The sequence below is a fragment of the Rhinatrema bivittatum genome, chromosome 8 (assembly GCF_901001135.1).
Source record: "Rhinatrema bivittatum chromosome 8, aRhiBiv1.1, whole genome shotgun sequence".
In the NCBI taxonomy this organism is placed as follows: domain Eukaryota; kingdom Metazoa; phylum Chordata; class Amphibia; order Gymnophiona; family Rhinatrematidae; genus Rhinatrema; species Rhinatrema bivittatum.
In genome coordinates this window covers 99,020,650-99,043,174 of record NC_042622.1, presented here as the reverse complement: position 1 = coordinate 99,043,174, position 22,525 = coordinate 99,020,650, and the positions used below count along the sequence as shown (strand labels likewise).

The window sequence follows — 22,525 nt, the reverse complement described above, 5'->3', positions numbered from 1 at the left end:
AAAATGCAAGCTCAGTGCTGAGGTGGGTGGCCAAAGAGCATTCCTCATGGTCCCTATCCCTCCTTCCGGCTTCTTTGCTTTTCTTCTCGCAAGCATAAAGTGGTTGGTGGCTTAGAGGGGAATGGGGCAGTCAAGGGCTGGCCAGCCAATTACAGCAGGCAGGGGGTGGCACTGGGTGATACTGGCTAGCTAGGCCTCTACTTATGGCTCTGCTGGCATAGGAGGGCCTTTTTCCAAGTGGACAGCCAGTGGTGAGCCATGCAATCTTGGGGTGTTAAGGTTCTGAGGGTTTGCGGAGGGGGAGGGGAGGGGGTGGGGGAGGGGAGTGACTGTTGCAGCTTGGCGGGGGCTTCTTTATACTTCCCTTGGATCTGGTGGAGGGGTGAGTCGCTCATGACGTCAGCACAGAAGGCGAGTCACCAGGGATATTAGCAGAACCTGCTATGTCCAACTGGGACCCCCTTTACGAGTGTTGCTGCTGTAGGGTAAGGCAATGGACCGGTGGGCAAGCATAGGAGTGAAAGGCACAGACCTTAACTTTTTTTTTTTTTTTTTGACAATTTTTATAGCCTGCTAAATCCAGAATCCAAAGCCGCTCACATTGAAACATTCATAATAAAATATACATAGAAAACAGACAAACAAATATTAAACAAAAACAAACATATTTTTAAATATTCACTCTCAAATCTACCAACAGTGGCTACTAAAAGTCAGCATTGCTGCCTAAAATGACTAACAAATCAGTACTGACGTCATAGCAAGTGTGTGGTTTTACGAAGGCTCATTGAATCAATTAGTATCAAACCCATTGGCTTCGCTAGCATAAAGAGATCCAGATTTATCACCTCTTATTAAATTTATTATCTTAGGAAGAAACAAAAATGGAATAAAACTGTGTAGTCTATCAATAATGTTTAAAATATTGCTGAAAATGTTCTAAATCCATTTCAAACCTTCCGAAAACAAGAAAGCCTTCAACTTTCTTTTCATATTCATTCTGGATGCTTATTCCAGAGAACCAGAGCCATAGCTGTGCAGCCGCAGGTTGTGAAATGCTGGTTGAGGTGAATTTGGTCTTACAATGCTGCAGATTGGGATGCCAAAGTCAGCGGATGGACTTGAATAACCATAACCACAGATTCGATCATAAGGACTATTGAGCTGGACTCAAGGGGGGAGGAGAGGGAGGCCATTAATAAAAGGGGCATATCTATCATGTAAATGGCAATGGGGTGTGTATATTTTAATTGGTAGGATACAAATTGTATTAGTTTGCATAGGAACATATATATATTGGATTGTGTTCTACTGAAATATTGTCAAATAAAGCTGTGGCCAATGGAACCCACTACCTGCTCCTCTTCGCTTGATTCATTGGCAATATAGCAGGGACATGGGCCTCTTGCCCATGTCCCTGCTATATTTATTCTCTCTACATTATGTAGTAGCTGTTGTTTTTCAGTTAGTGGGAAAATATATTTTAACAAACATTTTAAATGTTTCTGGAAGGCATGGTTGCGTTCAACCTGTTTACCTTTGGAAAACATGGTAAGAATATAAATCAAATAAATAATATAAGATCGTGAAAGAGTTAAGTTTCTAGGACTATTTTGATTTGCAGTATAGGCAGGTTCTCAGTGCAAGTGCTCACACCCAAGCAAGTCATCAGTACAATGGAGCAGGCCCTTCTGAATTTTGCCCAAAGACCCCACCCAATCTCTTTTATTCCTGGACCTTGCCAGTTCAGAAAAGCTTCCTTGTAATAAGTTTAATTTCAAGGAAATCGCATTGCAGTGTTGAATCGCCACACTGTGAGGGCTGTGTTCACAACCAACAGCAAAGAACTCAGCAAGGAAAGACAGCATGGATCTGCCTCCAGAGCTGGACCTAGGCCCTATGCAGTTCACAGTGCTTTATAACTGACTGAACTTGGCCGCTGAAAGTCAATGAATGTGGCTAAGCTAAAACAAGAAGGCTGGATTTCTGATTCATCAGCAGGACTTGCCTCCTCTTCCCTGCCCCCTGAAGTTTTAACATCTCAGTAAGCCAGGCATCTGAGTCCTTGTGGATGGAGTGAGCACCAATGGCCTTGAAAAGTGCACAGAACCTGAAAGCGGTTGTGTTTCCCTGCCAGCTGCTGGATATTACAACACAAGACAATCCACAGTGGTGCTACATCGGTCTGAAGAAGTCAGAAACCTTTACAGTCACATAGGTCCCGCCAGGATAAGTACGGTATACAAAATTCAGTAACTACCTGCACCAAGGAAAGCATTGCTATATCTTAAATATCGGAGTTCTGCAAAGAGTGATTGTACCATTGCTTTTCATCATATTATATTATATAAATCAAGTCATGAAATCAATGTTTATTTGGTAAGGCAAAGATAAAAACCACATCAATCCAACATGATACCTATGACTGCTGAGATGATAAAGCATGAAATATTTTCCCTGAAGTGTCATTTTCTCTTATAACTTGGTGTCTGTTCTCATAAGTAAGGCTGAGGGAAATGAAGCATAAATTTGTGAACAGGAAAGCTACCAAAAAGCACCACCCTATAGATTAAAATAAACAAGCAGAACCTATATTACATCTCCAAATTCATGATTATTCTGGATCTATTTTTTGGAGGCTTAGCTTTGTTGCTTATATCCTAATTCTACACCCTAGGAAAACGTCTTACTGTATAGTCAAAAAAGCAAACAGAATGTTGGGAATTATTAGAAAGGGAATGGTGAATAAAACAGAAAATGTCATAATGCCTCTGTATCACTCCATGGTGAGACTGCACCTTGAATACTGTGTACAATTCTGGTCGCCACATCTCAATAAAGATATAGTTGCGATGGAGAAGGTACAGAGAAGGGTGACCAAAATAATAAGGGGAATGGAACAGCTCCCCTATGAGGAAAGGCTGAAGATGTTAGGGCTGTTCAGCTTGGAGAAGAGAAGGCGGAGGGGGGGATATGATTGAGGTGTTTAAAATCATGAGAGATCTAGAACAGGTAGATGTGAATCGGTTATTTACTCTTTCGGATAATAGAAAGACTAGGGGGAACTCCATGAAGTTAGCATGTGGCACATTTAAAACTAATCGGAGAAAATTCTTTTTCACTCAACGCACAATTAAACTCTGCAATTTGTTGCCAGAGGATGGGGTTAGTGCAGTTAGTATAGCTGTGTTTAAAAAAGGATTGGATAAGTTCTTGGAGGAGAAGTCCATTACCTGCTATTAATTAAGTTGACTTAGAAAATAGCCACTGCTATTACTAGCAACAGTAATATGGAATAGACTTAGTTTTTGGGTACTTGCCAGGTTCTTATGGCCTGGATTGGCCACTGTTGGAAACAGGATACTGGGCTTGATGGACCCTTGGTCTGACCCAGTATGGCATGTTCTTATGACTAAATGCATGCAAGCAAGTCTCTCAAAAGTAATCAGAGAAAATAACACTTCAGGGAAAACAGGAAAGGCTAATCTCTCTAAAGCTAAGCCTCCACAAAATAGATGTTTATTGTAATCTACATGGTGGTGCTTTTTGGTAGCTTTCCTGTTCACAAATTTATGCTTCATTACTCTCTGCCTTACAGAGAAAATAATACTTCAGGGATGGAAGGATTCTCCTATGAGGAAAGGCTAAAGAGGTTAGGACTCTTCAGTCTGGAGAAGAGATGGCTGAGGGTAGATATGATAGAGGTCTATAAAATAATGAGTGGAGTGGAACAGGTAAACGCCAATCAGTTGTTTACTCTTTCAAAACGTAGAAAGACTAGAGATGATACATTTAGAACTAATAAGAGAAAATATTTTTTTTACTCAATGCATAAAGAAGTTCTGGAATTCATTGCCAGAGGATGTGGTGAAAGCTGTTAGTGTAGCTGTGTTTAAAACGATTGCAGAAATCCACTGCTTTTCCCTGCTTAACCAGCATAGAATCTACAGTATCTACCTCTTGGGATCCTGCCAGATTCTTGTGACTTGGATTGGCCACTGTTGGAAATAGAATACTGGGCTTGATGGACCTTTGATCTAACCTAGTATGGCAAATCTTATGTTCTTAAGTGGGAATTATTGAATGTGGCTAATAGGAATTTGGTTTTTCTCCCATTTCCTTCAATGGAAGAAAAAATTGGAATCTGGGTAGTTACTTCCAGTTCATTTATTCTGGAGCTCCATAGTGTACAAAATGTGAGTCAACAGACTTGGGAAAACTCCTGGAATTGTCCTGGAACCGGAAGCTGGAAAGTGGATTGGTGAGGGGTAGCGGGGGAAGGAGAAGAAACCTGAATTGGAAAGAGTGAGGAGTGTGTGCCTTATCAACTTCTGTGCAGGGCAGTTGTCCCTCAATAGGCTGTAGGGATTAGGGATGTGAATCGTTTTAGGACGATTAAAATTATCGTCCGATAATTTTAATATCGTCTTAAACCGTTATGGAACACAATACAATAGAGATTCTAACGATTTATCGTTATAAATCGTTAGAATCATGAGCCGGCACACTAAAACCCCCTAAAACCCACCCCCGACCCTTTAAATTAAATCCCCCACCCTCCCGAACCCCCCCCAAATGACTTAAATAACCTGCGGGTCCAGCGGCGGTCCGGAATGGCAGCGGTCCGGAACGGGCTCCTGCTCCTGAATCTTGTTGTCCTTCAGCCGGCGCCATTTTCCAAAATGGCGCCGAAAAATGGCGGCGGCCATAGACGAACACGATTGGACGGCAGGAGGTCCTTCCGGACCCCCGCTGGACTTTTGGCAAGTCTCGTGGGGGTCAGGAGGCCCCCCACAAGCTGGCCAAAAGTTCCTGGAGGTCCAGCGGGGGTCAGGGAGCGATTTCCCGCCGCGAATCGTTTTCGTACGGAAAATGGCGCCGGCAGGAGATCGACTGCAGGAGGTTGTTCAGCGAGGCGCCGGAACCCTCGCTGAACGACCTCCTGCAGTCGATCTCCTGCCGGCGCCATTTTCCGTACGAAAACGATTCGCGGCGGGAAATCGCTCCCTGACCCCCGCTGGACCTCCAGGAACTTTTGGCCAGCTTGTGGGGGGCCTCCTGACCCCCACGAGACTTGCCAAAAGTCCAGCGGGGGTCCGGAAGGACCTCCTGCCGTCCAATCGTGTTCGTCTATGGCCGCCGCCATTTTTCGGCGCCATTTTGGAAAATGGCGCCGGCTGAAGACAACAAGATTCAGGAGCAGGAGCCCGTTCCGGACCGCTGCCGTTCCGGACCGCCGCTGGACCCGCAGGTTATTTAAGTCATTTGGGGGGGGTTCGGGAGGGTGGGGGATTTAATTTAAAGGGTCGGGGGTGGGTTTTAGGGGGTTTTAATGTGCCGGTTTTGCGATTTTTCGATTTTTCGATTTTTCACGATTTTTCACGATATTTTACCCCCCCAAACGGCAACAATACGATTCCCTCCCCCTCCCAGCCGAAATCGATCGTTAAGACGATCGAGGACACGATTCACATCCCTAGTAGGGATAGGCTTTTCTATTCTTGAATTTACTATTTAAAAGAGTATATATGTGTTTATTCATCCCCTGAAGTCTATCACAGAGGAGTATTATATATAGATAGATAGATAGATAGATAGATAGATAGATAGATAGATATATCTATCTTTCTATCAATCTATCTATCTATAATGACCTTGCTCCCAAGATCAACTAACTTATGGTAAATGCACCAAGTCTTAAGACCACACTGGAGCGAGGAGGATGGGGGGAACGATTACCAGCATTTACCTAAGTTGGGAAAATATGTGCCCAGTTATTAGGGAGGAGGAGAAAGGAAAAAAGGTGAAAGGGGGTGGGGATGAGGATGGAGGTTGAAGCAAGAGAAAAAGACCCAAAAAGTGCAGGAAGGCGCAGTCTTTAAAATTTGCGAAATAACTAATTAAAAGAAAGAGAACGTGGCTTGGTAAAGAAGAGGAAGACGGAGGCGGGGGACTGCGTCCCTGCTTGGCAGCACCCTCGATCCCGCCAGCGGGGAGCTGTCAGAGAGCCCCGGCCGCTCTCACTTCCTGGATAGCTGCAGCTGCTGGGCGATGACTCTCAGAATTACATAAGCGAGACGTCAATAATTCGCGGGAAAAAAAAAAGAAAAAGAAGCAACCTCAGAAGATGGCGACGTGCAGAAATCCGCCCGAGGAATAAACAATTTTGCGGGAGCGGGAGGAGGCAAGAAGAAGGGGGTGACCGCAGGCTGGGGAGGGGCCGAGCCCGGGAATCGGTGCTCGCGCCGCGGATTGCGCCCTCAGGCCAGGACGGGGCTCGGGGGGCTGTCGCAGGAGGCGATCCTCCCCAAAGACCTCCCGCTCCTCACTGCCTCCCCCAGAAACTTCCAAACTCCGTCACGGTAAGTTCCAACAACAATTATAAAAAAAAATCCGGGGCTATATATATATATAGAGAGAGAGGATCACTTACCCTGCAATGCAATATATAAAAAATATTAATGCCAAAATAAGTGATCGCACTCCCTAAGCAGCCTTTAGTCTCTATACAGGATAGATATTTGCAAAATCGGATGCCTTTTGATTTCTAGGAATTTATTTTTTTTTGCACTAACTTTATAGTTATTTTTCTGTTGGGGGAACGTTATTTATACTTTGCTGACTTTTTTTTTTTTTTTTTGAAGGCTTTGAACGCTGTTCTTGTTTCGTGATCTTTTATTTTATTATTATTATTTTTTAATCTATAAACTTCCACATCTCAACCTGGAGCCACAGCAAGACTTTGTGTCATTCTTTCTCTTTTCATTTTAGTTGTACATGTTAAATCTGTGAACTTGTACCTACTTCTTCATATCCACAGTATAGAAAAAAAGAGCTGATTTTAATCGCTGCTGATGCTTCTGGTTATAAAAACGTGTTTTCCGTTCACTTTGCAGGTTCTCTCTTTAAGTGGTTAGTTATTAATTTAGGAGATCTGCCATTTCTCGCTTTCCTGTTTTGAAGGACATGCTCGGGGAAGGTGCTAGGAAGATGTTAGAACTGAACTGGGCCGTGTACAGTAACGCAAAATGCATTTAATTATTTTTATATTTTTTGAATCAGCCAATCAAAGTTCTTAGCGGAGCAAATTGGGGAATTAGCATATTTTGGATGGCGAAGCGACCTGGCGGACAGACACCTAACGGATGAGGGGAGGCGCAGGGGGTGGGCTGGTTTCAGTAGGGTGGGGAGAGAGAGGGTATATCAGCCCTGCAGGGCCACCAGCTCTCCTGGCTGGGCACCGGCTCACAGACAGGAAGTGTCAGTTTGTCAACCTGCTGGGTGCCGCGGACTGATGTGCAGAGGCAGCTCGTGGCTACAGCGATGACTGGCTCCTGAAAGCACGGGTAGGGAGGCGGGTCTGCAAGCCCTGCCATCTCTCTGGCAAGGCTTCAAAGTGAAAGTGGCCACTGCAGCTGCTGACAGAGGGACACAAACTGGGTATAGACATCTAAGCCGCCTTTTCTATTTCTTTCTGTATCCGTGCATAATATAGTGTATATATATATATACTATATTATATATTATATATATATATATATTATATATATATATATATACATACACACACACACACACATTCACACATACGAAGGGCTGTGCCGCAGCTCTCTTTACTCGCCAACCTCGTCAGTGGGCTCTCTTATTTGGACTCTGTGTTTGTGCCTGAGTGGAACATGAATGGAATAGATTAGTGGGGCAAGTGATTTAAAAAAAAAAAAAAAAAAGGAAAGGCAGGGAGAGAGTTATAGAATTCTCAACCCCACTCCTCCTTTTTTCCCCCCTTGGCTGAGTGTGCTTGGATGTTAAGAGAACCCTCCAAAAAAGGGAAAGTGATAATTGCATGCCAGTTTCAAAAAAAGCATATTTTATGACTGCGTGACCTGGATGTATGCATTATAGAAGGTGTCTATAGGAGAGGAAGGAATGAAGGTTGGGGGGGGGGAGGGGTGTTCACAGTGTGGAAGGTGCAGGGAAGAGGGAGGTCAGAAGGCTTGCAAGGGGTGTATATATGTATGTAGTGGTGTGAAGGGGGTGTGTGCATATGTGCACTTTTCCCCTTGCACTCTCCGTGTTCTTCTTACTGATTGCTTTTATTTTATGTATTTATTTAGATTTAGCTCATGCCTTTTCATTGGTAGCTCAAGGTGAGGAGCATTCAGATACAGTAAGTATTTTCACTGTCCCCAGAGGGCTCACAGTCTAAGGACACAGAATGGGAGAAAAGCCATAATAAATCAGGCTGTAAGTTTGTACCTGTGGCACTGGAGGCTGAAGTCCGGTGGCAGTGGGATTTGAACCCTGGCTTCCCTGGATCTCAGTTTGCTGCTCTAACTACTAGGCTAGGCCACCACTATTTGTTTTAGCCCCTCGGAGAGAGACAGTTAATACATTTGAAAATAAACAAATAACGGAGAAAATGCCCTGAGTCTAAAGATTCCCTTTGTCAATGAGAAATATGTGTTACCAGCACTGTGAGAAGAGAGAAGGGGGTTTGCTTTCGGCTGAAGGAGCATATATGCCCACTGAGTTTATCTTTCTCTACCCAGAGATTTTTCATGTTCCATCATCATTCTCATCATCATTATTTGTTTATATCACACGTTTCCAATCAGAGAGTTCAAGGCATGTTACAACAGGTTTAATTAATTTGGGTGCATGGGGTGGGTGTGTGTGTGTGTGTTTAAATTACAATGGCTGCATAGCAGATATGCTGTATGGTGGAGAATGAAAACATCTCTTAATAAAGTATAAGAATTTAACCCAGCACAGAGCCCTGCTTAACACATAGGGGGTGAGAGGTGTCACAGACAGTTTAAAGATCCTGGTGATTAAGGGGGTAAATAAATTGGTTGCGTTAGTACCGTACAATTCTGTACATAGTTCAGATTCTGTACTGTAGTTCTGTACAAAGATTGGTAGGGCTCGAGTCATTGGCTGGTGGCAGATGCAGTCTCAAAAAGTCACATTTTCACCAGCTTTCTAAAGGATAAAAGGTCGGATGTGTCTGTAAGGGGGGGAGGGGGTAGAGAGGGGAACTGACCCAGCAAAGGTTCTCGACCTTGTGTTGGTAACGTGTTTTGTTCTGGGTGAGGGTATAGCTGGGCAAGTCTGTGTTGAGGAACGCAGGGAGTGAGTCGGTATCGAAGGGGTTAGAGATGCTGTAAGGTAGGTTGGCTCCTGCCCTTTGAGAGTTTCATAGACCAGTGTTAGGAATTTGAATGGGGTGAAGGAGAGTGGGGAGCCAGTATAGTGCTTTTAGGATCAGTGTTGCATGGTCACATTTTCTTGCATTCATTGTCAGCCAGGCAGCCACATTCTGTATGAACTGTAGGCAGTGGTTAAATGTCATAGGGATACCAATGCAGAGTGTGTTACATTGGACTGATTGGGAGATTAAAATGGTTCAGACAGCAGTTAGGAAGGCACAGTTATCTGGGAAGGGGCAGAAATGCTGGAGCTGGCAGAGGAGGAAGAAGGCTGTTATGGTCACTGCTTGGATCTGGGGTTTGATGGTTAATTGGGAGTCCAAGATGAAGCCCAGACTCCGAGCTTGGAAGCAAAGGGTCATTGTTGTTCCATCCAGGATCAATTTGAAGTGAGGCTGGTTAGGTTCATGGTCTTATTGGGGTTCAGACTTAGCTTGTTTTGTCGTAGCCAGTCAGTCACCCTGTCCAGACAGTTGTTTAGTTTGGTGGTGTCTTAGTTTGGGTTAAGTGGGAACAGTAGCTGGATGTCATCCGCACAGGAGTAATGCATGATTTGGTGGTCTCTCATAAGTTTGCCCAAAGAGGCCATATAGATGTTAAAGAGGGTGGATGATAAGATGGAGCTCTGTGGTACCCCACATGAGAGTAGCTGAGGCTCAGAACAAGCCGTTCCAATAGATATGACCTGGGATAGTCTTGGGAGAAGAAGGAAAACTGTACAATGCAGGGCCTGATATATCTATCATCTGTTGTGCTGGAGGCTGCTGATAGGTCGAGGAATTTTAGTAGAGCTGACTGCCCTCAGTCTAGACAATGTTGAACATTTTCCACCAGCCTTATTAGTGTTGTCTCAGTGTTGTCATGTGGCTGGAAGTCAGACTGATGGGAGTCTAAGGCAGTTGTGATGGTCAGGTATTCAGAGAGTTGTAGACTGGGTGGTAGTGGTTAGGGTCACTTGGATCCAGATTGGTTTCTTCAGTGTAAAGTAAGATGTCTTCCCCCTCCCCCCCCATGGAATGTACTAATTCAGCTATTAATGCAGGCACTGGTACTATAGATCCTAAATTTGAACCTGAAGCAATGGAGTGTGAAGTGGCTTGTGCAAGATTACAAGGAGTGGCAGTGGGATTTGAACGCTAGCTTCATTGGTTCACAGCCCACTGCTCTAACCATTAGGCTACTCCTCTTGCCTAGTAAAGAGTGCATGATCTAGCAACATCACAGGCTATAGGTTACTTGGTTTGGTACCAATAGGCTAAAACATCTCAGAATCAATTGGGTCAAAGCCATCAGGTTGGTGGTGGCCAGGTGTTGTCCAGCAACATTATGTGCAACAACCTTACTAGTTTTGGTAGTTTAGATTATTATAAAGCTTGGTGGTGAGACATGGGTGGCGTTGCTGCTGGGTGTTGGATTAAGAATGGCATCCTGTAAGCTCATCTATCCCCGATGATAGGGAACCAAAGAGGAAAACAACAGAAACTGGCTTGGATAAAGAATGTTATTTTACAAACGGTCAAGCTTCTATGGCTGGCAGTTGGGATATATCCTTAGCAATGTGGACCAGATTTGCCAACCATCAGTAAATGTACTGACAGTCAGTAAAAAAAAATAAAAATTTAAAAAACATGCAAAATGTCAGTAAAAATTTCAAGTCTGTAAAAATATTGACTCCGTGTTCCTGCAGACCAGTACTTTTCTATGTTGTGCACATGGTGAAGAAAAAGTTTCCTGTTGGGTGCTTTAAAAGAAAAGTTGTTTTCAAAATGTGAGGAATATTGATTTGTGGTAACACAGTGTGCAGCAAACAGGTCTCCAGTGAGAACATGGGAAGTCATGGAAAGATCAGCTGGAAAGCAGAGCCAATTTGGTGATTTTGAGATATTTATGCTCTTTCACATTATGTAAAATGCATGTTTATAAAGAAGCAAGTTTGTCAGTAAAAATCTGGTAAACGCTGAGTAAAAAAAAACCCAAACTGTTCATGAGTTGGTAATCCTGGTGTGGACTGGAATAACTGGACAAACTGGATGGGCTGCTTGGTGGAGGGCTTTTTTGGTTGAGGGAGAAGGGGAGGTTTCATTGCACAGTACTTGGATTTTAAAACAGCTTTAGATGTGATTACATTCACCTTTAAAATAAACAAAAACCTGTAACTCTCCGCATTCATGCCATTGTTCCCCAAACTTTTTAACAGCATCAGCCTTAGAAATGTCAAAATGACTTGACACTACCTGTTAGGGATCATCAGAAACCTTACTCATTGCTGACTTGGGGGTTGAGTGGCCGCGCATTAGATTTCAGAGAAGCTGCTTTATATTTTTTCACGTTAGGGTTTAGCACCATTATATGAGAGGCAGTCAATAAAGTGAATTTAAATTGTTTTGATAACTTGCTTAAATGCACCTTCTTTACTGATGCCCCCTGGTATATTTTTGGCTATGAATTTGTTCACAAAACTACTAAACTCTTAGCCAGTCTAGCATTTGACTGATTGTGCATTCTGCCTGTGGTTGTCCTCCAGACTTCACACCAGTGTAATTATCATTGCTACGAACAGGAGTCCCAAATGTTATTACTCCTGGGCACATGTTTGCTGGCTCGTGAGGGCAGGAAATCTAACAGCCTGAGTCAGAAGCTCTAAGTGTAGCAAGGGAGTAATTCATTACATGAATGTCAGCTGTCTGACTTCTATTTTAGTCAGCTGGTGTGGAAGTATTTATTTCATGCTATTTATTTATTTCACAGTTTTTATAAACCATCTTCCTGGCCTTAATCAAGACTGCCCAAAGCTGTGTACAACCAAGTAGTAGAAAAGGAATTGAAATGAAAAGCACCTCACTCAGCTAAAATCAGACTGGTGCAGGTGCCCCCACAATCTTCTAGTCTGATTCTCCACCTTGCTCTTCTCTCCCCTCCCTCCACAATCCCTTACTGCTTCTCAACTGAAATATGGGCACACATGCATCTGTAGTGCATCCTCCAGTTGGTTCTCTGCAGAAGGTGGCTCTGGATAACTTGTGTTCCATAGATGTAAACTTGCACCTGAAACACCCAGTTATGGGTGCAAACCCTGTGAGAAGAGACAGTGTACTTGCCTTTGGAAGTAAATCAAATCAATGTTTTGTTGCTAGCAATCTGTTGATGTGTATGGACAACGGCATGTTGGAGCCAGGTATCCAAGAAGTCCAAACTCCTCTCAGTCATGAACAGCATTTCGTGGCGCATATGTGTGCAAAGAATGGAAACTGCCGCCGGGAAGTGAAAGTCATGCTTATCGAAGGGCAGTATGTGCTGTGCAGGTGGACCGATGGCTTGTATTATCTTGGAAGAGTTAAGAAGGTACAGTAGTCTTTGAGACCTTTATTACATCTATTCTTGAATGTTATTATTTATATGTCCTAATTGTGTAGTATTGCTCAGTTTTTCAAAATAATTCTGTCCAGATGTCTGAATATAAGAACATGATAAGAATATCTATGATGGGTCAAACCAAGATCCATCGAGCCCAGCATCCCACCTCCAACAATGGCCAATCCAGATCACAAATACCTGACAGATCCCATAAAATAGATCTAATTCCTGTTACTCACTGCCACAGATAGTTTACCTGTGAATAATGTGTTATGGACATTTCCTCCAGGAACTTATCCAGACCTCTTTTAAATCCCGCTATAGTTACCTTCACCACATCCTCTGGCAACAGATTCCACAGCTTGATAGTGCACTGAGTGAAAAGTACTTTCTACAATCTGTTTTGAATCTGCTGGTTGCTAGTTTCATGGAGTGTCCCCTTGTTTTAGTATTATTTGAAAGAATAAATAATCATCCTTTATTAACCCAGTCCACTGCAGTCATGATTTTATAAACTTCTCCCATGTCCAATCTGAGCCGATTATTTTCCAAGCTGAAGAGCCCCAGTCTGCGTAATCTTCCATCATAGGAAAGAGGCTCCATCTGCTTTATCGATTTTGGCGCTCTCCTCTGCACCTTTTCTAGTTCTGCTATGTCTTTCTTGAAAGGGAATGACCAGAACTGCACACAGTACTCAAAATGCGGATATTTTTGGTTTTATTCTCCATTCCTTTTCGGATCATTCCTAACATTCTATTTGCTTTCTTGACTGCCACCAAGCTCTGAGCAGAATATTTCAACGTATTGTCCACAAGAACTCCAAGGTTCTTTTCTTTAGTTGTGACTCCCAATACATAACCCAGCATCATGTACCTGTAGTTGGGATTTTTTCCTTATGTATATCACTTTGCACTTTTCCACATTAAATTTCATCTGCCATTCAGACGCCCAGTCTCCAAGTCTCACAAAATTCTACTGCATTTCCTTGCTGTTATGGCTCCAATCCGGGCAGAGCATGGAGAACACCACCTCTGGAGTGGCACGGGGCAGCAGGGCGAGGCTGGAGCAAGCTTGGGTAGTCTGGTGCAGCTGGAGCAAGGCTTAGGTACTCTGGTAAGTTGGAGTAAGGCATGGACAGTCTGGCAAAGCTGGAGCAAGACCTGGATACCCTGGTACAACTGAAGCCAGTCTTGGATATGTTGGTAAGGCTGATGCAAGGCTTGGACTGGAACAGAGTGCAAGTAAGGCTGGAACTGAGGCTTGGACAGGAACAGCATGCAGTTGAGGCTGGAACCGAGGCTTGGATAGGAACAGCATACAGGTGAGGCTGGAACTGAGGCTTGGACAGGAGCAGCATACAGGTGAGGCTGGAACTGAGGCTTGGATAGGAACAGCATTCAGGTGAGGCTGGAACTGAGACTTGGATAGGAACCGCATACAGGTGAGGCTGGAACTGAGGCTTGGACAGGAACAGCGAGTAAGTAAGGCTGAAACTGAGGCTTAGACAATAACAGCGTGCAAGTAAGGCTGGAACTGAGGCTTGGACAGGAACAGCATACAGGTGAGGCTGGAACTGAGGCTTGGACAGGAACAGCATACAGGTGATGCTGGAACCGAGGCTTGGACAGGAACAGCGTACAGGTGAGGCTGGAACTGAGGCTTGGACAGGAACAGCGTGCAGGTAAGACTGGAACTGAGGCTTGGACAGGAACAGCATACAGGTGAGGCTGGAACTGAGGCTTGGATAGGAACAGCGTGCAGGTAAGACTGGAACTGAGGCTTGGACAGGAACAGCATACAGGTGAGGCTGGAACTGAGGCTTGGATAGGAACAGCATACAGGTAAGGCTGGAACTGAGGCTTGGACAGGAACAGCATACAGCTGAGGCTGGAACTGAGACTTGGATAGGAACAGCATACAGGTAAGGCTGGAACTGAGGCTTGGACAGGAACAGCATACAGGTGAGGCTGGAACTGAGGCTTGGATAGGAACAGCGTGCAGGTAAGACTGGAACTGAGGCTTGGACAGGAACAGCGTGCAGGTATGACTTGAACTGAGGCTTGGACAGGAACAGCATACAGGTGAGGCTGGAACTGAGGCTTGGATAGGAACAGCGTGCAGGTAAGACTGGAACTGAGGCTTGGACAGGAACAGCATACAGGTGAGGCTGGAACTGAGGCTTGGATAGGAACAGCATACAGGTAAGGCTGGAATTGAGGCTTGGACAGGAACAGCATACAGCTGAGGCTGGAACTGAGACTTGGATAGGAACAGCATACAGGTGAGGCTGGAACTGAGGCTTGGATAGGAACAGCATACAGGTAAGGCTGGAACTGAGGCTTGGATAGGAACAGCATACAGATGAGGCTGGAACTGAAGCTTGGACAGGAACAGTGAGTAAGTAAGGCTGGAACTGAAGCTTGGACAGTAACAGCAAGTAAGTAAGGCTGGAACTGAGGCTTGGACAGGAACAGCATGCAGGTGAGGCTGCAACTGATGCTTGGACAGGAACAGCATGCAGGTAAGGCTGGAACTGAGGCTTAGACAGGAACAGCATGCAAGTGAGACTGGAACTGAGGCTTGGACAGGAACAGACTAAGACAAGACAGGACAAGACAAGGGCAACACAGAACATGGAACATAAAGCCCGAAGACAGAGATACAGGAAAACCCTGAGGGGCAGGACAAGGAGAGGCCTAGATAGGCCACAGAGCAAGCCTAGGCCTTTACAGGTCAGAAAGCAGGGCAAGAGGGAAGAAGGCCCAAAGGGCACATGGCAAGGCAAGAGTCAGAAGGACCGGAGGCCACGAGGCAAGATAAGGTAAGGCTGAGGTCAGAAGGCCTGGAGGCCATGAGACAAAGCAAGGCAATTCTGAGGGTCAGAAGACTTGGAGGCCATGAGACAAAGCAAGGATAGGCATGGGTAAGCCACAAGGCAATGGTGGCTAGGGCATGGAGCCTAGGGAGACTCGATGCAGAAGCATCTTGGGACTAACAAGGCAAGGTTATGTAGGGCTGGAGTCTGTGTTGGGCAGGTATGAGGGAGGAGCTTGGCCAGCCTGGAGGGTATGATCTCTGAGGTCCCCTGGTGAAGGGGAGGCTGCATAGCTGCTAAAACTGTAACACTTGCAATCCACTGCTCTTTTAACAACTTTGAATAATTTTGTGTCGTCTACAAATTTGATTATTCACTCATTGTTCCCTTTTCCACATCATTCATGAATATGTTAAACAGCATGGGTCCCAGTACTGATCCCTGTGGTACTCCACTAATGACTTTTTTCCATTTGGAAAACACCAGTTCTATCCTCTGTTTCTGGACTTTTAACCAGCTACCGATCCACAATAGAACACTGCCTCCTTCCTCATGACTTTGTAATTTCCTGAGGAGTCTTTCACGGGGACTTTGACAAGTTTCTTCTGCAAATCCAGATACTCTATATCAACCAGCTCACCTTTATCTACATATTTATTTTACATCTTCAAAAAATTGTAAAAGATTCAGACTTCCCCTTGTTAAACCATGTTGACTCTTCTTCATTATGCCATGTCTATCTGTATGGCCAGTAGTTTTGTTTTTAAGAATGGCTTCTATCATTTTGCTCTGCATCGACTTCAGGCTCACTGGTCTTTAGTTCCCAGGATCAGCCCTGGAGCTCTTTTTGAAAATCAGCATCACATTGTCCAGCTTCTAGTCTTCAGGAGTCATGGCTGTTTTAAATGATAAGTTACAGATTACTAGTAACAGGTTAGCAGTGGAATATTTTAGTTCTTTTAGACCTCTGGAGTAGATGCCATCTGACCCTGGTGATTTGTTACTCTTTAGTTTGTAAATCTGATCTATTACATCCTCTACTGTCACAGATATTTGTTTTAGTTCTGTGGTTCCCAAATTTGTAAAAGGGGACCCCCAACTAGTCAAGTTTTCAGTATATCCACAATGAATATGCATGAAATAGATTTTTATGCACTGAAGGCACTGTTGTAGTTGCTTAGAATTGCCACCATTAAAGAATGTTTCAGGTGTGGATATGTTCCCAACATCCTCCTATGTAAAGATTGAGGCAAAGAATTCATTCAGTTTTTCTGCAATTTCCATGTTCTCCTTGAAAACCCCTTTTACCCCTAGGTCATCTAGCAGACCAAATGACCACCTCACCGGCTTTTTGCTTTGAATGTACTTGTAAAAGTTTTTATTATTAGTTTTTGCCTCACTGGCAAGTTTTCTCTCAAAATCTTTTTGGCCTGTCTGTTTTACTTCTAACTTGCCAGTGCTTATGCTTTTGCCTATTATCTTCATTTGAGTCTGGTTTCCATTTTTTTTAATGATGCCCTTTTAGCTTTAACTGCCTCCTTTGCCTTAACATTAAACCATGCTGGTAGTTGTTTGGTCTTCCTTTGACATTTTTTAATGCAAGGGATACATTTTATCTGGGTTTCCAAAATGATACTTTTAAACAATGTGCATGCCTCATGCAAACTTTAAACCTTGCAACCACTCCTTTTAATTTTTTCTAACTAATTTCCTCAATCTATCATAGACTCCTTTTTAAAATTATATGCTATTGTAGTAATTTTTCTTAATGTCCTTCTTCCAGTGATTATGTCAAATTCGATTGCATTATAATCGCTACTGCTTGGTGGGCTCACTACAGTAATCCCTCATACCAGGTTATGTGCTCCACTGATCTAAAGTAGCTGCCCCTCTCATCTAGAACCAACTGCTTCATAATGCACTCATTTTAGGCATCTAGAAACGTAACCTGTCTAGCATGTCCTGATGAGATATCGATCCAATCAGTACCAGGGTAATTGAAATTTCCCATTATTACTGTGTTGCCAAATTTAATAGATTTTTGTAATTTCAGCTACCATTTCTCTGTTTTATTTCTTAATTTTGGCCAGATGGGTGGTAATATGCACCCACTGCTATACTTTTACCTATTACACATGGGATTTCTATACATAAGGATTCCACAGTGCATTTTGTTTCCTGCAGGATTTTTATCATGCTTGACTCTATGCCATCTTTTACATATAGTGCCATCCCTCCACCAATTCAATCTGCCCTATCACATTGATTATACCCATGTATCACAGTGTGCCATTGGAAATCTCCTTCTACCACATCTATGAAATGTCTATAATGCCATACATTCTAATCCACTAGTCTTACTATCCAGACTTCTGGCATTCAGATCCAGACATTTTAAAGTATGCTTTTTATTTGTACTTTCATTTCTCTTTGTATTCACAACTTGCTTGTTAGCAAATGATACAAGCAGTTCAGAGTCATTCACATCTGGGTGTTATTTATCTACAGTCTTAAACACAATCTCTTTACTGAGATATTTCTCTCTTTTACAAGTATCTTTGGAAGATACACCCCTCCAAACATGCGCCTCTGAGTGACTGTCTGCTTTCCCCATGATCTAATTTAAAAGCTGCTCTTTCTCCTTTTTTAGCCTGGTGCTACTCTGGTTAAGGTGGAGACTATCCCATCAGAATAGGCTCTCCTTTCCCCCAGAATGTTCCTCAGCTCCTGACAAATCTAAAATCCTTTTCCCTGCACCATTGTGTCATCCATGCAGTAAGATTCTGGAGCTCAGCCTGTCTCTTGGGCCCTGCATGTGGAGCGGGGAGAATTTCTGAGAATGCAAACCTGGACTTTTGGATTTCAGTTTCCTACCTAAGAGTCTAAATCTAGCCTCCAGAGCCTCCCTCCTGCACCTTCCTATGTCATTGATATTCACATATACCACAATAGTCAGCTGCTCCCCAGCACTCTCTAAAATCTTATCTAGATGGCACATCTGGGGTTTTTTTTTTTATCATCTAGTATCTAGGATGCTGAAATTCCCATTTTCTCCTTGGCTTCTTCATGGTTTGATGTGTGAATACCAGAGTCTAGTACTGTGAATTCTGTAGTCACTGTACTGCTGGCAAAGCCTTGTACTTAACCACAGTGACTCATAGAAATAGGATTTATGTCAAAAGGAAGGCTACAGAGTCATGTGGGATTTGTCCACCTCTGGTTCCTAGAATCAGTATTCTACACATAATTGTAAAGACGGAGGAGCTGCCTGCATTCCAACATTTATAAGCTTTTAGGGGGAGATTGGGAGAATTACAAGGGAGATGTCTTAATGGCCCAAGAAAATGTATGCAAGTAAGAAAACTTTCAGGAAGGTTAGAGAGAAAAAATGTTACAATTTTTCATTGAGGGAAGGTGGCTGGGGAGGATCTCAGTTTGTTTTACCTTTTCATGTACCTGAAACATCTAAAATGAACTGTGGCTTATCGCAAGCATTTGATCCATTTTTACTCTGATTTGATTTTCTCCTTAATTTTTCAGGGCATTGATTCCATTCTGGCTGTGCAGTCAACATTATTGTGAGGCAGGGAGAAGCAGTCATTATTGTGAGGCAGGGAGAAGCAGTCATTATTGTGAGGCAGGAAGAAGCAGTCATTATTGTGAGGCAGGGAGAAGCAGTCATTATTGTGAGGCAGGAAGAAGCAGTCCGTCTTATCACTTGCAGTAGCACAGAGGAGTATTCTGTAATATCTTTGTGTTTCTTAGCTTTGCAGTCTAGTGGTTAGAGTAATGGGCTGAGAACTAGGGAAACCAGAGTTCAAAACAATATTTCCCCCACTGATCCTCTTTGAGACCTGGGGCAGGTCGCTTTATATCCCATTCCCTCAGGCACCCACTTAGATTGTAAGTGTTTTGGGGGCAACGACTTATTGTACCTGAATTCTAATAATGCTGTAAGCCACCTTGAGCATCATTTGAAAAGCAGGCAAGAAAAACAATCCAAAAAAAATTCTTTATTCTCAGGTTGCATTAATCACAGGTGTCCAGTTACCAGATTCCAATCTTGGGTTTGTCAATTATAATAGCAGAACAATTGGTATCCTGCTCATTTCTCTCTCCATGTGCCTGGCACTCATACTATACATGCCTTCCTCAACTTCCGAAAGCATGACATCATTACTTGCAATGGTTAATGGGAGTTTCAGGCCCTTAGAATTTAAGATGGCCACCTTTCTGTCCCCAGTTTCATTGCTTTTTAATCTTAACATTTATTGTTAGCCAAACAAGGCATATGAGAATTATCATGGTACCCATGAGACCTAAAATGCAGGGTATACATTTTTCTTTTTATATACTTTATTTAGTGAGATTTTCCCTGTAAGAGGAAGGAATGGTGATGGCCATTGCTAGCAGTCTGGATGTGTTTGGGAGTGACCCATTAGAGTATAAACATCAGTGATTTCAACACTGCAGTCAGGTGTTCGGATTAAAAATAATGTTATTGTTTCTCTGGCTCCCTCAATGTGCATCTCACTATAGATATAATATTGCTGCCCCAAACAGCTTACATACCTCATCTGAGCACAAGGAAATTATGAGGTTTGGTCAAGATCACACATGTGTGTTGAACAGGGGACTAGTAAAGCCAGCTTCCAGACAGCATTTGACCATGATTTAAAGTAAACTAGGGTGACCACCTAACTCAGATCTCGTGAACAAGCTGCTCCTGCCCTGGCTTTTGCCCATTGCATGCAGGGAGATGTAGTTCTATTTTCCTTAAGGCAATCAGAATTATAACTTTATGAATGCAGTGGGGCAAAGCCAGGACTGGATCAGCCTGACTTAAGAAAGGTGGTAGCCCTAAAATAAACTCTTTTTCTCCTCACCTTCAAAACTAGTGTTTTCATGTTTTAAAATATTCTCTGCTTTATAATAAGACTATCATTCTCTAGTTCCCCTTACCTCACCTTCACTGCTCCAGTGGCTCTTTTCTCTTCATCCCCCATATCAAGCAGGCTGTCTACAGATTTTGAGCTTTTTGCACCACACCCAGGGAATGAATTACCCCCCCCCCCCCCCGATATCCAGCAGTTGCCTTCTCTGCATGCCTTCAAATTGAAACTTAAAACACATTTTAAGTTCTATTCAAAATCTTTAAGGTGAATTTTAAAAGCCAGATGCCGCTGAAATTAAGGGATGTGCAAACATTTTGGGCCGGCGTGCACCGAGCAGATTTTAAAAGTCAGCCAGATATGCACCTACTTGCTGCTGTGTGCACAAATTAAACTTTTGTTTTTTAAAGGCGAGGTGTATGGGCGGGGCATGGGCATTTTGGGATTGTAATTTAAGATTTATGCATAGATACCTGTGCGCACTGGCATACTCCAGGGTCCCCTGCCACGTAACTTTATTTCTGCTATGGATGACATATAAGTTGTGAAATAAAAAAATTCTAGGCAGATCAGCAGGGATTTAAAAATCAGGGCTCAAAGGTGGAAGGGAGGCCATTAAACTAGGGGGGGGGGGTTGGAAGTCTTATCCCTTAACTAGGAGAACTGGGAACGAACTGGGAAAATGGCCAATGGCATCGGTGCGTGCGGCTTTTAAAATTTCTCCACTTACATGGTAGATGTGGCATTTGCCTGCATAGGTGCGCACATCTTAACACTGTGTGCACGTATGCACGTGGTCAGGCCATTTTATAACATGCCTGCATAAAATGGCTGCAACCCTGGGCCCAGGCTGATGAATGTGTGCCCGCATGCCGCATTAAAAGTTACCATCTTTGTGAGCAATATTGCGGAGGCCTCAGAGGGGAAAAGTTTGCTGTTTTGCAGAAGATTCTAAGATCTGCAACGGAGAATATACTCCTGAGGGAGTAGGCAGAATGAGAAGTGATCTAAGAAAGGTCAAGGAGTGGCCAAGTGAGATTCAATACAAAAAAAAAAAAAAGCACATAGTGATACATTTGGGGCCCAGAAATCCAAGGGGCAGTATACAGTAGAGGGTGAGATACTGATATGCACCAATGCTCGTTGAATATAACTGTCATTTTTGGATTGCCATGCACTGCCTTTAGTCAGCTCATGTACTGCCCTTCTGTCTTTTAAGGGGGCCCTAGTTAGGGCACCAAAGTCATACTGAAAGGGAAGAGGATGTTCTCACCATCGGTTAAACACTGTATGAGAAACTTTAAAGGGAAGATCAGCCAGGCCGATGCTCCAGTGACATGCACTGAAGCAGGGAAACATTTTGTAAACAAAAAAGTGGAAACATGCTAATTATTTTACCAACAAAATAAGGCAAATGCTTTTTACCCCAAAATTCTGTCACTGCAAGTAAAACTTGACAAGGGGTCGTGTTTCCTTCTCCCTTATCCTGCAGGCAAGCAAGTCCAAGCGGAGCTGTCTAGTAACCTTTGAAGATAATTCCAAGTATTGGGTGCTCTGGAAGGACATTCAGCACGGTGAGTGATGCATTCATCTCTTACAGTACCTAGACCGGGGCTTCCCAAACCTGTCCTGCTTTCAGGATACTCACAATGAATAAGCCTGAGCTGAATTTGTTTCTACAAGGTCTCCAGTGCATGCAAATTTATCTCATACATATTCATTGTGAATGTAACCCCTGTCAGGTGCACATGAAATAAAGCGTCCTGATGATGGTTTTTTTTGTGGTTCTGGCACCAGCTTTTTGTGGGTCAGGTAAGATGTTGGATTGGACCTGCAGGACAGGGAACAGGAAAACAAAACCTTTTTCACTTCTATGACCATCTACACTGCTTCACCGAGCGTGGGACTTCAGCACTTCTCAGACCTTCTTCAGAACGCCTCTTCTTGTGATCCCATGCCTTGGCTTCCATAAAGGCAGTTTCACACCATACAGTATAGTTCCAACAAGTTAAACTGTATTTTATCTTCTGAGGTTTACTAGCAGTAAAATTCAGCAGTAATCACAAAAGCACTAGAATGAGTCACAGGATCCTATTACAGAACAATCTAACAGACAGCCTTGGGCAAAAAAAAAATAACAAACTACTCAACTTCCTTTAGTAGCATAACCATCAAAACTTTAGAACAGCTTCAGTAATCAAAAGAAAGGGAAACACAATCTCCAGCTTCACCCCCATGATAGTACCAGGTAGTAC

At 43.4% G+C, this 22,525-nt stretch overlaps 1 protein-coding gene across 7 annotated transcripts in view; it reads left to right on the top strand.

The window, feature by feature from the left end:
* The first annotated feature begins 5,911 nt into the window (after nucleotides 1-5,911).
* PHF19 (PHD finger protein 19) overlaps nucleotides 5,912-22,525 on the top strand; it is a 67,746-nt gene continuing 51,132 nt past the window's right edge. The window contains exons 1-4 of one of the 7 annotated variants that reach the window (XM_029611122.1): nucleotides 5,912-6,362; nucleotides 8,115-8,167; nucleotides 12,344-12,551; nucleotides 21,763-21,844. In XM_029611122.1, the coding sequence (XP_029466982.1) occupies nucleotides 12,354-12,551; nucleotides 21,763-21,844 (280 nt within the window). In that variant the 5' untranslated portion in view covers nucleotides 5,912-6,362; nucleotides 8,115-8,167; nucleotides 12,344-12,353. Of the gene's footprint in view, nucleotides 6,363-7,209; nucleotides 7,441-8,114; nucleotides 8,168-12,343; nucleotides 12,552-21,762; nucleotides 21,845-22,525 lie in introns of those variants that run through there. The other 6 variants (XM_029611121.1, XM_029611120.1, XR_003858086.1 and 3 more) reach the window with 6 other exon arrangements.